Consider the following 14,086-nt stretch of genomic DNA (forward strand, 5'->3'; position numbering starts at 1 on the left):
TCCAAATGCCAGTCATCCCAAAGATGTCCTTGCTCCCAACTGCCTTCAGAGACAGGAGTACAGAGACCAGGAGTCCGGGTCAAGGGGCCACCTGGCCAAAATGAATTCAGTTGCTTATTTCAAGCCCCAAGAATGACCTGAGGCACGTTTTTCAAGACAAGACCCCATAACTGTTCTTGAGCAAAAAGAAGGGAAATACTGAGATTCTAAAACATGATAATAATTTTAATAAAAGAACAACTACCATTGACTGGAGCCTGGCCATATGCCAACACTGAACAAAGTGTCCCAATCCATTTTACAGATGAGGAAACTGAGGTCGAGAGAGGGGAAACTCCTTGGGGAAACTCCTTGCCAAGGATCGCAGAGCCACTGAGGGGCAGAGACACAATTCAGACCCAGATAGTCTGGGCCAGACCCCAGGGCCCAAAAATCCACACAAAAATACTGAGCATTTATATAAATTAAGACCATCACATTATTTTAAACATATGGGAATTCCCTGGTAGTCCAGTGATTAGGACTATGCACTTTCACTGCCAAGGATGTGGGTTCAATCCCTGGTGGGGGAACAAAGATCCTACAAGCTGCGTAGTACAGTCAAAAATAAACAAATAAATGTGTGTGTGTGTGCAGAGGAGATGTTTTTTTTTTTCTTCACTTGACAGATATTTAATGAGCACCTACTATGTGCCAGGCACTTTTTAACAGTGCTGGAGAGAGAGAGTGAATAAAGGACCACCCAGAGAAAAGGAGACAGGAAGCAGTAAGTGGGGGCAGAATACAATTTCAAACAGGAAGTGGTGGTGGGGTAGTCAGAAAAGACTTTCCGAAGACCACGAGGTTTAAGCAGAGGCCTGAAGGAGTGAGCCATGGGGATACTGGAGGAAGTGCACTCCAGACAGAACAAATGGGAAGACCCTGATGCAGGAGCACGCCTGGGGCCCTGAGAAAGGGTCCATGTGGCTGGAGGGGAGCAAGGGAGGGCGACAGGACGCTCTGGAATTAGACGGCAGCGATGACTGCACAACTTTGTGAATATATCCCAAACCGCTGAATTGTGCTCTTGAGGGGGTAGAATGTATAGTGTGTGAATCATACCTCAATGTTAAAAAAAAGGTATGAAAAAAAAAGATGCCTCAGAGACGGAGGGGAGAAGAGATAGGGCAAGTGGTGTGGGACCTCCTGGGCCACCCTGAGGACCTGGCTTTGACTGAGGGCGCTGGCAGCCACAGCAGGGCTTTGAACGGGGCAGCGGCACGACCTAACAAGTCTAACGAGGCTCCTCGGGCTGTGCATGGAGAGCAGACCACGGGAGGCAAGGATGAGAGCAGCGGAGGCAGAGGCCAGTTCCCCAGGGTGGGTCCCCGGGCGAGTTACCCTCAGTGCCTCCATTTTTCTCATCTGTGAAGTGGGTGTGAAAAAGACACGCGAGCTGACGCCAGGTTAAGTGCTGTTGTGACGGCTGTGAGTGGAGGGTGGAGTCAGAGGTGCCACCGAACAGTTTTTAATCATGCAAATCAGTTTCCTGAACAGAAAACATGGGGTGGCCCTCCCTCACGGGAAGCAGGCACCCGTCTCACACCTCAACAGCCCTCCCAGTGCAGCCCGTCCACACCCAGGCCACGAAGAGGGGCCCAAACTCCTCTCCACGTGTGGTCGGCTCACAGCACCCACCCAGACAGAGGACAGAATCGCCCAGGTCACTAGACAGCCGGGGCACAGACAGGGGGGAGCTGCCTGTGGGAGGGGAAGATGTGGTCCTCCTCCTGGCGAGGTGCCCAGGAAGGAAGCAGGAGGTGTTTGCTGGACCTTGGGAAGGGCGCCATGCAGTCCTGAGTTTCAGGTCATCGGTCAGACCGTGCCACACCCCAGGCCTCCTCATCCCACTAAGACTCAAGCCCAAACAGCTCACCGTGCACGTGAGGTTCACGCCGCCAGAACCCCTGCTGCTCACGCCAACCTGACCTCCTCTTCAGCAAGCCGAACTGGGCCCTGCCTCAGGGCCTTTGCACACGCTGTGCCCACCACCTGGAGCACGCTTCTCTCAGCTCCTTCCTCAGCGGGCTCCTTCTCGGCCACCTCTTCAGAGGCCTCCCTTGACCACCTCATGTCAACAGATGACACCACCTCCGTCACCAGGGTACCTCCCCCTTCCTTTCTCCTCGGGGCACCCACTCCAAACTGTGTGCTGCTGCTAAGTCGCGTCAGTCGTGTCCGACTCTGTGCGACCCCATAGAGGGCAGCACGCCAGGCTCCTCTGTCCCTGGGATTCTCCAGGCAAGAACACTGGAGTGGGTTGCCACTGCCTTCTCCCCAACCTGTGTGGACTTGAGCAATTTCCTCAGCCTCTCTGGGCCTTGGCTTCCCCAGGAGCAAAATAGATATAATGACAGTCTCTACTCCAAAGGGTTACTGCAAGGGCTCAAAGAGATAATTCATACAGTACCTGGCACCCAGCAGGACCTCAATGGACTATCTTATCACGATTACACCTCTCGTCACTTTCTCACGCGATCTCCTTTTGTACTGTGTGAAGATTCCACGAGGGCAAGAACTTTGTCCATCTTGTACTGGCCACGTGCCAACATCTAGCCCATATGTCTGACACTTAGTAGGTGCTTAACGTCTGTTTGTTTAAGAAGTGAATTTGTGAATGAAGGCATTGACTGCCTATACCCCACGGTGACCCTGGCCTCACTCCTCCTGGGAGCAGCTTCTTGCAGAAGCTACCCACCCTCCCCAGCAACTGGCCACCTGCCTCTACCAACCTTCAGTGGCCCTAGGCCAGCCAGCCTGAAATAGCCTCACCTCTCCTGGCCCAGAACCAAGGGGTCAGTTGCCAGCTCCACCCTGGGGAAGGAACTGGGCGGGTAAACACAGATTGTGTGTCTGACCACACGACAGAAGAGGGGCGGACAGGCAGATTCCCTTCTGGCCCTCAAAGAGTAGAGAAAATAAAAATAAACCTAAAAATCCAGACTCGTCTGGGAGTCTGGAGGCTTCCCTCCTTCCTCAGGGATTCCTTCTGTGGCCTGTACTTCAGGGAGACTGATCTTGCCCCAGGACCCAGCTGCACCAGGAGTGTGAGTGACTACACTCGATCCTTGCAGCCACCCTAGGGAGACTACAACCATCTTACAGATGAGGAAACCAGGGCTCACAGAAGCAAAACGACTCGTCCAAGGTCACACAGGGGCAGAGCTGCGTTTCAAACACAGGCTGTTTTTGTCTCCAGAGTCTGTGCCCTTAACCATGAACCCAAGACACACTGCAGAGTGAAAAATACAAACCGTACCACGCCATTTAGGTAAACACATACACATTCACACACACACACATATCAACACTACACATGTAATTGCCTTCAAATGGGCCAAAAGCAGAGCTGGTGATCAAAGGAGGTTTCAGCCAGTGATTCCCAGCCAGGGGCTATTTTGCCCCCAAGGGATATGTGACAATGTCTGGAGACACTTCTGATCGCCCCAACAGGGGGAAGGGGACGCTACTGGAATCTAGTAGGTGGCGGCCAAGGATGCCTCTGAAATCCTGCAACACACAGGCCACCCCTACAAACAAAGAATAATCCTGCCCGATGTGCCAATAATGCCAAAGGTTGAAAGATGAAGGGATTCACCCCAAATCAGTTACTAGGGCTGGAAATGCCCCTTGTAGAACTTGTTTAAGGGGGACAGTGGATCCAGGCTAAAACACAAGTCCCCAGAGAAGGCCCCCAAGCCTTCTCTCCCAAGAAGACTGTCAGCAGCAGTCACCACCCTTGACCAGGGCTTACCTCCCTCTGAGGGACACAACTTCTAGGGGGTCCCTCCGGGGGCCTCACCTGCAAAACAAGGAGATTCAGACCCTGCCTCCAGCCCTGGCTTGCTCACAAGTTCTATGTCTCCTAAATTCTGGGGCAGGAACCAGCTCTGACCTCACCTGGTGCTTTCGAAACAAAGCCAGTGGGACAGCAAACCCTGGTTACCCACTTCCCACTAGGGTTCCAGCCAGAGAACCTATGTCTATTGGAGAAGAGAAAACACAAAAATCTGGGAGGTAAAGTTCTGCAGCGAGGCACGGCCTACTTCAAAGACTCAACTTTTATAAAAGCTTTAAGAGAGGGCCAGCTGTAAAGCAGAGAGGATGTGGGTTTCTTAATCTGAGGGTGTGGCCCTGAGTCCAACAGCTCTTCTGCTCACTGGCTTGATAAAAGGGACACTCTCGAAGAAAGTGGTGCCCTTGAAGCCTCCAAAAGCCAGGGACACCAACCCCATCCATCTCTTCTTAAAGTGACAGAGCAACAGTTACAAGAGCAAACATCGGAATAATAGCGAGTGGGTGTCTGGGATGTTTGTTTGAAGAACACACTCATTCAAATACATGAGTTCGAGCATCCCTGTTGACTCATCTTTCTCATAAGGACAAGGACCACGTTTGGCCTGTTGGCGGCTGCATCCTCGTGGCCTGAAACACGGACTGGAATACACAGCAGATGCTCCCTCTACCTCTGAAAAAAGCAGTCTAATTTATTTATGGCTTTACCTGTACGTAGCTGTGTGTGCCATACACAAAAGAGGGGCCCCGCCTAACTTCTGCTGATGCTAAGGTTTTCATCATCACAAAATTTTCACTGCCTTCCTGATGACGTTCAGCCCAAAACAAAGTGGGCTGGTCCTGGGTCCCTCACATCCTAAAGCTCAGATCATTTGGATCGCCGGGCTTAATTCTTGCCCACTTGGGCAGCCCAGAGGTCTCACAAAGGCAGGAATGTGGGTCGTGAGCACAGCACCCTGTTGGGGCAGGTCAGGGTAGCGTTAAAGAACGCGGACTGTGCAGTCAAGACTACCCGGGTTTGAATCCCAGTTCCGTCAAACTGTGTGACACTGGGAAACTGACTTGACCTCTCTGTGCTTTTGTTTCATTTGTAGAACAGGAAGCACAATAACACCTGGAAAGCTGGAGCTGATACACAGAGAATGCTTTTCCTGGGGCTTGCAAACATCTCGCGCTACGTACATCTTAGCAAAATTATTATTACTATTGCTGTGCATTCAACTAATGATCAGGCTGAAAGTACAATAATTCCTTCTGTTGGCGAGTTGTAAAAAATATATTCTCATACATATGCCTAATTTTACATGGAGAGGGCATTTCAAATAGCATTTCTTAGAACTTTTTTCTTTTTTTATCTTTCTGCTTGCCTTTCTTCATATGATACACATCTATCCACCCTTTTCTCCCAATTCCTGTCATGTCATACATACAACAATGTATATCATATTATGGTTATTGCTTATATTCCCAAGGCGGAACTTCTGAGCATCCTCCTTTGCACAACACAACCTTGTGAAACCCCCCCGCCACGTCACCGAGCAGGTCATTCTGTGACTGCAAAATTTAAAAGGCAGCCCCCGCCCCCACTCCCCAGCATCGCTCCCTAGTGTCAGACTAAGAGTACAAAAATCTTAAAAAAAAAAAAAAAGTGACAACACAAAACCACAGTTTCTTGTTTGGGCAACCAGAGCTCCAATGAGAAGAAAAGCTTTCGTCTCCTACCCCCAAAAAGCAGAACCACAGAAAGCATTCTGGGAGCTCTCTGCCTATTGTTCCTCAGGGACCCCGGCCCAGCCAGTTCACAAGACCCTCTGGGTATCTGAGAGTGACCCGTCTTTGTTCTGTCCTGGCTTTACTACACACTGATTGTAGGAAGCCCTGGGCAGGTCACCAGCCTGCTCTGTGCCTCAGTTTCCCCATCTGTATAATGGGCACAGTATAGCAGCTGCTGCATCATGGAGAAATGGGGAGCCCTTTCTCTCATCAGAGAGCCAAGGGGAGCCCTTCAAGGGTCTGCTGACCACCCCCGACACAGGAGTCTCTCTGCCCATCCACCCAGGCTGGATGATACATCCTTCAGGGAAGCCATTGGCAGCTGTTCCCAAAGGCAGTCTCCTGGACTTGTAGGTGGAGACCCCAAACCAATCTAAACATGAGACAAGTGGGTTCAAGGATCACCCCACCTCTTTTTAAGGGGGAAGACTTTGAGCCCCCAAAAGACCAACTCTTTTGCCCCCCCCAATGCTGCACATCCCCTCAAAAGGCTACCAGAGCATTCTGGGCACCTACTGTGCACCTGGCACAGTGCTAACAGCGATAACCTCAGGTTCACTGGAAATGCAACCTTTCCTCTATGATGCAGCAGCTGATATACTGTGCCCATTATGCAGATGGGGAAACAGACACGGAGCAGGCTGGTGACCTGCATAGGGCCACCTACAGGCAGTGTGGAGTAAAGCCATGGTTTGAACACCAGCAGCCTGGCTCCAGAGCCCCACCCTCAACCCTCACGCCATGAAGAGACACGGAGTACAGAGGAGGAACCCAGCAGCCTGACATTTCCATTCTTCTAAGCTGTGCCCGTTCTGCGGAAGAGACAGGCGTCACAGAGGGGAAGTAACCAGAGGAAGCCCAGGCAGAGGGTAAGGGTCACACAGATCTGGGTTCAAATCCCAGTTCTGCCACCTCCGTAAGTCACGAGTCAAGCCCTTTATAAGCCAGAGGCAGTCTGTGAAGTGGCTGCAGACATGAGTTCCAGGGTAGGCAGCTGTCTACATGAACCAGACAGCTCACTTAAACTATCTTTGCCTCAGCTTCTTCATCTGCCAATGGGGATAAGACACCACTTCCTTCACAGGGGTGCTGGAAAGATCAAATGAATGGATAGAAGGGTAAGCAATGAATCAGTGTCAGCCCCTACATAGTAATGACAGGCAGGAATATCATTGTCATTATCATTATTAACAAGAGTATATACGGTGCACCTAACACAGCCAGGGCTTCTAAAGCTGAGATCCAAGGTTCTCAAAACCCGAGGCATCTTCTCCTGCCACCTCTAGAGGGTCCTCCAAGAGAGATCCAGCATCAATACGAGAGGGCTGTCTTTCCCTTCCCATGACTCTTCAATAAATAGACAGAGAATATGGCACCAAAGTCATCAGGCCCCACTGGAGATAAGGGAGGAAGTGCAATCCAGCTCCTGAAGGAGGTAAGGAAAGATGGGGAGATTCTGGAGGAACCTGAGAGCCCCCAAACCCAGAACCAAACGAAACCACTAGTTCTAGAATATAGATGGTCAAACGGAAATTCACCCAGAGTTCCTGTCCTCCTTTCAGTAATGACTCAGATCTCACTTCCTCCAGGCAGCCCTCCCTGACTACTCCTGCTTGCTGGCTACTAAAATCCTACAATCCTAATCATCTGTAATCTTTAAGTATCATATAAAAATTAATTATAATAACTCATATTTAGAATGACTTCCCTGGTGGCTCAGACGTTAAAGCGTCTGTCTACAATGCGGGAGACCCGGGTTTGATCCCTGGGTTGGGAAGATCCCCTGGAGAAGGAAATGGCAATCCACTCCAGGACTATTGCCTGGAAAATCCCATGGACAGAAGGATTTAGAATTGCCTTACAACTTGCTAGGCACTGTTCTAAGTGCTTTATATATATTAATATAATTCACTTATCCGCTTCAAAACCCTGTAAGATGTACTCTCATTCTCCATTTACAGATGAGGAAAGTGAGGTACAGAAAGGTTAAGCCACTTGCCTAAGGTCACAGAGCCCAAGGACCTGACCCCCAGCAGTTTGGCTCCAGAGCTCAACCTCATACTTGGATTTCTGGAAACACTCATATATTGCCACCCTTGGCTAGAACATGCCCTCCTCTAGCACAAGAACTTAAGACCTGGTTTTTCTGCATTTCCCATAATGCTCAGTCTACCACAGAGGCTTCATTTCTACTGGCACAGGGACCTTAAAACGAGGGACTCAAGGAAGCCAGGGCAGCCCTTTGAGACCTGCCTCTGCCACATGGAATTAAAAGCAAGGAGGGATTACCCAACATTTCTTCCAAGCAGGAACAGTCCCTCAGTAAGTATAACATAAAGGCTGGGAGGAGGGAGTGGGAAGACAAGAGAGATTCACAACCTGCAGGCTGCCAGCCTGGCTGCCATGGAAAGCCTTGGTAATTAGCAGTTCGTGAAGCTCCAAGCCCTGGGTTTTCAAAACTGAAAGACCTTGGGTTGTTTAGGGACCGTTTCTGATAAAGCAAAACAAGAGAGGTCTCCTGCAGCTCACAATTGAGGTACAGCTGGTCAGGTTACACAATCAGTCCATTTGCTGGCACAAGCTTGGGGACACCCAAAAGGACAAGGCAGAAAGAAAGCCTGGCTTCCCCTCCCTGCCTCTGACAAGTGGAGAAACTGAGGCCAGGACAGGTGCGAGAGTGATCCAAGATGTCAAAGTCAGAACCAGCTCATCTCAAAACGGACGGGGAAGTCCAAAAGAAAGAAAAAGGATGAATTCAGCAGATTCAAAGTATCAAAGGGATGATATGGAAGTGTAGAAGTCTTTTATCTTTTTTCCTGTTCTTTTTTAATAAGAAGAATGGTTGATTCTAATCAATTTCCATTATTTCAGCTTCCTTGGACTCTACATGTGGACAATTTAAAACCACAATGAACCCAAACACCATCCCCTATCTCTTCCGAAAGGCACCACACCATCCAGGGCAAGGATGTGCGGGTACAAGGTATCTTTTCTTCCCCATTAATGTAAAAACTGGCTTGTCTTTGCTCTTTCTCTTCCAGACTAAGAAGCAGGGAGTGGCTCAGAAGGAGAAGTGAGGAGTTCCCTGGAAGCTGACATTGCTCACAGACACCAGGGCTGCCTACATCTTTAATTCAGAAACTGCCAGCTTCAAACTGAGCAGATTCTTTTTTTTTTTTTTTTTTTTCTTTTTTCTGTGAGAGAGGGAGGGATGGGAAAGAAATGCCAATCCTGCTTCATTCTCACAGGCTTTTCTAGAAGGGTCCTTTAGCCAAAAGGTTTTCAATGCCTCTGCACAACTCTCCTCCACCACCCCCTCAACACACACACACACACACACACACACACACACACACACCTCCTTTCACAGAGAGAAGGGCTCCATCCTCCTGGAGTTAAAACTCAGACCTCACACAGCCTCGGCTGCACCCCTAAGCCACAGGGGATCCCAGAGGATGCCAGAGCCTCGCTCTTTCCCCGGGAGACTGGGAACTCCAGGGCCTGGCTCTGGGGTTTCTGAAGGAGCCACCAACTGCCCCCGCTGCCTGCTGCCCCCCAGCCCTTCCTGCACCAGGATTAAAAGACTTCCTAGAGCAGAGAAGGGAGTAAATGAGGTCCCAGCAGGAGGCTGGGAGATTAAAGCCCTGCCAGTCTCCTAACTTCCAGCCAGGCTGCCTCAGACCCACCCCCTCCACCCCCTAGCCACTTTTCTCACTTCCTAGGACGGTAGGGAAGTGGCCCCTTCCTCCCTCTCACAGACAAAAAAAAAAAAAAAGAAGAAGAAGAAGAAGAAAGAGAAGAAACAACAACAACAAAAAAGAAATGCAGTACAGAACAGGGGCTTGGAGCACTGACGGAGACTGCCCTGGTTCAAAAGCCAGTATCCCCACTTAAACAGCTGTTTGATTCTGGGCAAGTTACTCAGCCCCTCTGGAGCTAAATTCTCCCATCTGAAAAATGGGGAGGTATTCGTCCCTACTTCGTGGGCCACTTGGGAAGGTTCAACCTTCTCACGACACACGTAGGCGCCTGGCGCATAATAAGCGCTCAGTTATTTTACAGAATCTGATGCCAGTGGTTTGGCAACTTGAGGTTGGGGGTGGAGGGGGATGGGATGGAACCGGCGAGTCGTGAGTTCGAAACCCACAGTCCCCCAGCCCCAGCAACTGCGTGTGCGTGGGAAAGAGGGGTCCTACCGGGGGGCTTTGGCGACCTCTGTTCCTACTCCGGGCTTTGGGTTTTATCCTACTCTGCGGGGCGCGCAGGGATGCTGGGCTCGAGGATTTCCAGGGTCCGTCCTAGATGAGCAGTGGCAAAGAAATCCCCGGGGCGGGGGCGGGTGGCAAAAATGCAGGAGCCCAAGCTCTCGGCGCCTGGGTCCCAAGGATTCTGCCTCACGGATTTAACTAATTTTAAAACTATTTGAAACGGGGCGGTTGAGAGGGGGAGAAAAAGACAAAAAGGCAGAGTATGGGGGGTGTGGAACGGAGTGCAGGAGACCCCGGGTTGGGGCTGGACCGCAGGCCGGCAAGAGAGGCGACAACCCAGCTCCGGAGCAGCCCGATCACTCCAACGGCTCTGCGCGCCCCGCGGGATGCCTCTGAGGTGATCCTCGCGATCCCCTCCCCGGGGACCGTGGCCACAGGTTGTGGGGACCCACGCGGGAGCCCCCCCAACCCCCGCGGAGCTCCGCAGCAGGGCTGGCGGCCGGAGCAGAGACTGACCCCGCGCTCCCCCGGGGGCGACACTCACCGACTGCAAGAAGCGCAAGGTGCCCACGTAGTCCCTCTCGGTGCCCAAGATCTCGTTGAGGACACAGAGGCGGAGGCGCAGCTGGCGCTCCGACTCCCGGGCGGCTGCACAGGGGCCGGAGTTGGGCGCAGCGGCGCCGTGAGCCAGGGCGTCCGGCGGGGCACTGTCCCCAGCCCCGTCGCCACCGGGATCGCGGCCGCCGGACACCTCCATCCTAGCGCGGCCGCGCGGCACCAGCTCCTTCCCCCGGCGCGGCGATCGCGCAGAGCGGCGACTCAGGCGTCCAGGCGCCCCATCCCGGACGGGGCGCGCCGGCGGGCCGGGCTCAGCGGCGGGCCCGGCGCATGGCGCGGCGGGCGGGCTGGCGGGCGGGCCTGGGGGCGGGCGGCCCGGGCCGGGGGCGGAGGCAGCGCGCGGAGGCCGGACGAGGGGCGGGAGGAGGCTGGCCCTCGGGGCTCCGGGACGGCGGGCCCCGCCGCCCAGGGAGCGTCGGCCAAGTGCCACGCCGCGCCGCGGCCGCACAGGCGCTCCGCGCGCGCCCCGGTCCCCCTGGAGACGCGGCGCGGCTACGTCGGAAGCTCAGCTCAACCCGAGCCGGACGACCGGGCTTCTCGGGCGAGAGTCTTCCGCTCGGGGCCCCGCGGAGCCTGGAGGCGCCGAAGCAATGCGGCCGGCTCCCCAGCTCTGCGCCGGGACGCGTGGCGCCCGGCTCCCCGCCCGCCGCGGGCTACGCCACTCCCACCCCTACACACGCGACCCCCGCCGCGCGCAGCACGCGCGCGCAGGGCCGGCCGCCGCTCCGGCTGAGTCAACACCCGACTGTGGAAGCTGGCGGCGTAGCCGCTCGGGAGCAAGCCCGCCTCGCCTCGCCTCGCCTCGCCGCGCGCACCCCTAGCGGCCCCCGAAGAAGGCGGCCAACCTTGCCCGCTGCCTTTGGGGCGCCCAGCTGGGTGCCCTCGGGCGCTCCCACGACCTTGGGAAGGAAGACGCGCGGCTCGGCTCTCTCCTTCTCTCTCTTACCCCCTCTTCTCTCTTTCCCCTTCCTTTTTCTTTTTCCTGCCTTTTCTTTTTCTCTTTCTTTATAACTTCTGTGCCCCGCCCCGACCCCTAGAGATGAGCCTGCCCTTTCCAACCTTTCCCTTTCCAACCTTTCCAGAGGAAATTATTATCTGCTCTCGAGGCACTAATCAAGTGACAGCTGCTCTGCCCGAGCTCCCCACCCCCATTCCTCCGCGCCCCCCACCCACCAATAATGCCTTGGGAAACCCTGCTGCCAGTCTAGGCTGCTCAGTGTGACCTTGATCGTCGCGAAGTGCTCGACAAATGTCCTCACCTGTCTCCCAGGAAGACGCGAAGGGAAGATCACCTTGGGGGCCGTTCAGGTTAAAACCCCAGTTCCCACCCCTGCTAGTTTCTTTGGGTGACCTTGCCCTGGTTCCTTGCCTCAAGAGCCTCAATGTTCTCATCTGGACAATGGGAATGACCGTGGTACCTAACTCATGGGGTTCTATACAAGGTTATATGTTAATCCATAAGGGCTACTTGGAACAATGCCCCGTAGATGAAAGTTCTCTGTTAATGTTTCTTGATTAATATTGTAGGTATGAACAGCCCTCTTAGCCCGGCCCCACTCTCCAAACTGTCCTCACAGTTCCTGACCTGCCCCTCTTCTGGACCCAGAGATTGTCTTGTCTGTGTGTAGACTGGCTGATTCAGGTATCAATAATATCCCCCTGTAGGCTGTAATCATCCTTTGGGCTGTTCCAAACACCTAGGATTATTCTCCCAGTGGCCTCTGGGTAAATACTGCAGGTGCCTAAGGACACAGGGAGAAAGTAAGGTGGCTTCTGCCCTCTCTGAGCTGTTTCTTTTTGATCTTGGACAAGGTGATGCTTGATCTGGGCCTTGAGTGAGTTAAGTTCCCCTGGACACAGAGTCAAGGGTATGAGGTAGAGCCTTCCAGGTTTGGGGAGTGGAGTCAGTTGTGTCCAAAATGTGACCAGCTCCCTTGGAAAGAGGTCTCTGGAGTAACTGCTGTGTGATCTTCAGCTGGTCACAGAACCTCTCTGATCCTCGATTGCCTTGTCTTTAATCCTTTGACCCCCAAGGAGAGAGCATAGTGGGAACACCCTGGCTTTGGAATGAAACTGATTTGACTTCCCTGGTGGCTCAGACGGTAAAGCATCTGCCTACAATGCAGGAGACCCAGGTTCAATCCCTGGATCGGGAAGATCCTCTGGAGAAGGAAATGGCAACCCACTCCAGTACTCTTGCCTGGAAAATCCCATGGACGAAGCCTGGTGGGCTACAGTCCATGGGGTCACAAGGAGCTGGACACGACTGAGCGACTTCACTCTCACTTTGACTTGCATTGGTTTTCCAGCTCCAGACCTGACTAGGTGACCTTGGTCAGGACATTTCACCTCTCTGAACCTCTGAACCAGTTGCCTGTTGTGTAAAATGGGAGTCATTGTAAGAAAAAGAAGAAAACTGGAAAGCCATGTTTTCTCAACCTCAGAAAAGTGACATTTGGGGCCAGATAATTCTTAGTTGGGGACCATCCCATACGTTGTAGGGCATGCAGAGGCATGATGTACCCACCGCTTGCCAGCAGTTCTCCCTCCCCAGTGACAACCAGAAATGTCTCCAGACATTGCCACATGTCCCTAACAAGCAGGGACAAAATTGCTCCCCATTGAGAACCACTAATTCAAAGTACGTGATACAGATAGCTGGCACATAGTAGGTGTTCAACATATGTTAGTCCCCTTCCCAGCTTTGACCAAGGAAGATCGGCTTCAGCTTCAGGGATAGTTTCACGCATGCGCGCACACACACACAGATCCCATGCTTCACCCAAGAATTAGCCCATACTGCCCAAAAGACCATCCAAATGTTTCTGCCTTTGTGCATGGGGCCCAGCTCATTATAGTCTTTTACTCCCTCGGGTTCCTCTGGGATGTTTCTTCTCCACCATCCCATCCCCTAGTGAGATAATACAACTCAATAGATTAAGCTCTCTGTGCCCCGTTTTCATCATCTGTGCACTGAGGATCATAATTGTTCCAATGTCGTGAGGTTGTTACAAAGATTCCTCAGTTAATACATGGAAAATGCTAAGAGCAGATAGTAAGCACTCCAGTAAAGTGAAGTGAAAGTCGCTCAGTCATATCAGACTCTTTGTGACCCCATGGACTATACAGTCCATGGAATTCTCCAGGCCAGAAAACTGGAGTAGGTAGCCTTTCCCTTCCCCAGGGGATCTTCCCTGGGGATCGAACCCAGGTCTCCCACATTGCAGGCAGATTCTTTACCAGCTGAGCCACAAGGGAAGCCCAAGAATACTGGAGTTGGTAGCCTATCCCTTCCCCAGAGGATCTTCCTGACCCAGGAATCGAACCAGGGTCTCCTGCATTGCAGGCAGGTTCTTTACCATCTGAGCTACCAGGGAAGCACTCCAGAAGTGAAGGCTTTTATTTATTCAGTTCTTACATTGAATACTGAATCTACTCGGATGCATTCAGCTCGTGGAGGAGAAAATGGGCTACTGATGGGTTAAATCATACGGTGTTACAGTGTGAGTCTCTCAGTCGTGTCCAACTCTTTGCAACCCATAAGACATTGTTTATTTAACAGGAGGTCCCGAGGAGAGGTTGGCTTCTCAGCCTGGTTCAGGACTTGGTGACATCATCAAAGACCAAGGCACCTGTGACCCTGCAGTCCTCAT

At 52.6% G+C, this 14,086-nt stretch overlaps 1 protein-coding gene across 2 annotated transcripts in view; it reads right to left on the bottom strand.

The window, feature by feature from the left end:
- The window catches only part of PREX1 (phosphatidylinositol-3,4,5-trisphosphate dependent Rac exchange factor 1), a 181,610-nt gene extending 170,859 nt beyond the window's left edge, over positions 1-10,751 (bottom strand). For both annotated transcript variants that reach the window (XM_061437890.1, XM_061437889.1), the window contains exon 1: positions 10,360-10,751. In XM_061437890.1, the coding sequence (XP_061293874.1) occupies positions 10,360-10,572 (213 nt within the window). In that variant the 5' untranslated portion in view covers positions 10,573-10,751. The remainder of the gene's footprint in view (positions 1-10,359) is intronic.
- Between the last annotated feature and the right edge of the window lie 3,335 nt (positions 10,752-14,086).

This window comes from Bos javanicus, chromosome 13 (genome assembly GCF_032452875.1).
Source record: "Bos javanicus breed banteng chromosome 13, ARS-OSU_banteng_1.0, whole genome shotgun sequence".
Classification (NCBI taxonomy): domain Eukaryota; kingdom Metazoa; phylum Chordata; class Mammalia; order Artiodactyla; family Bovidae; genus Bos; species Bos javanicus.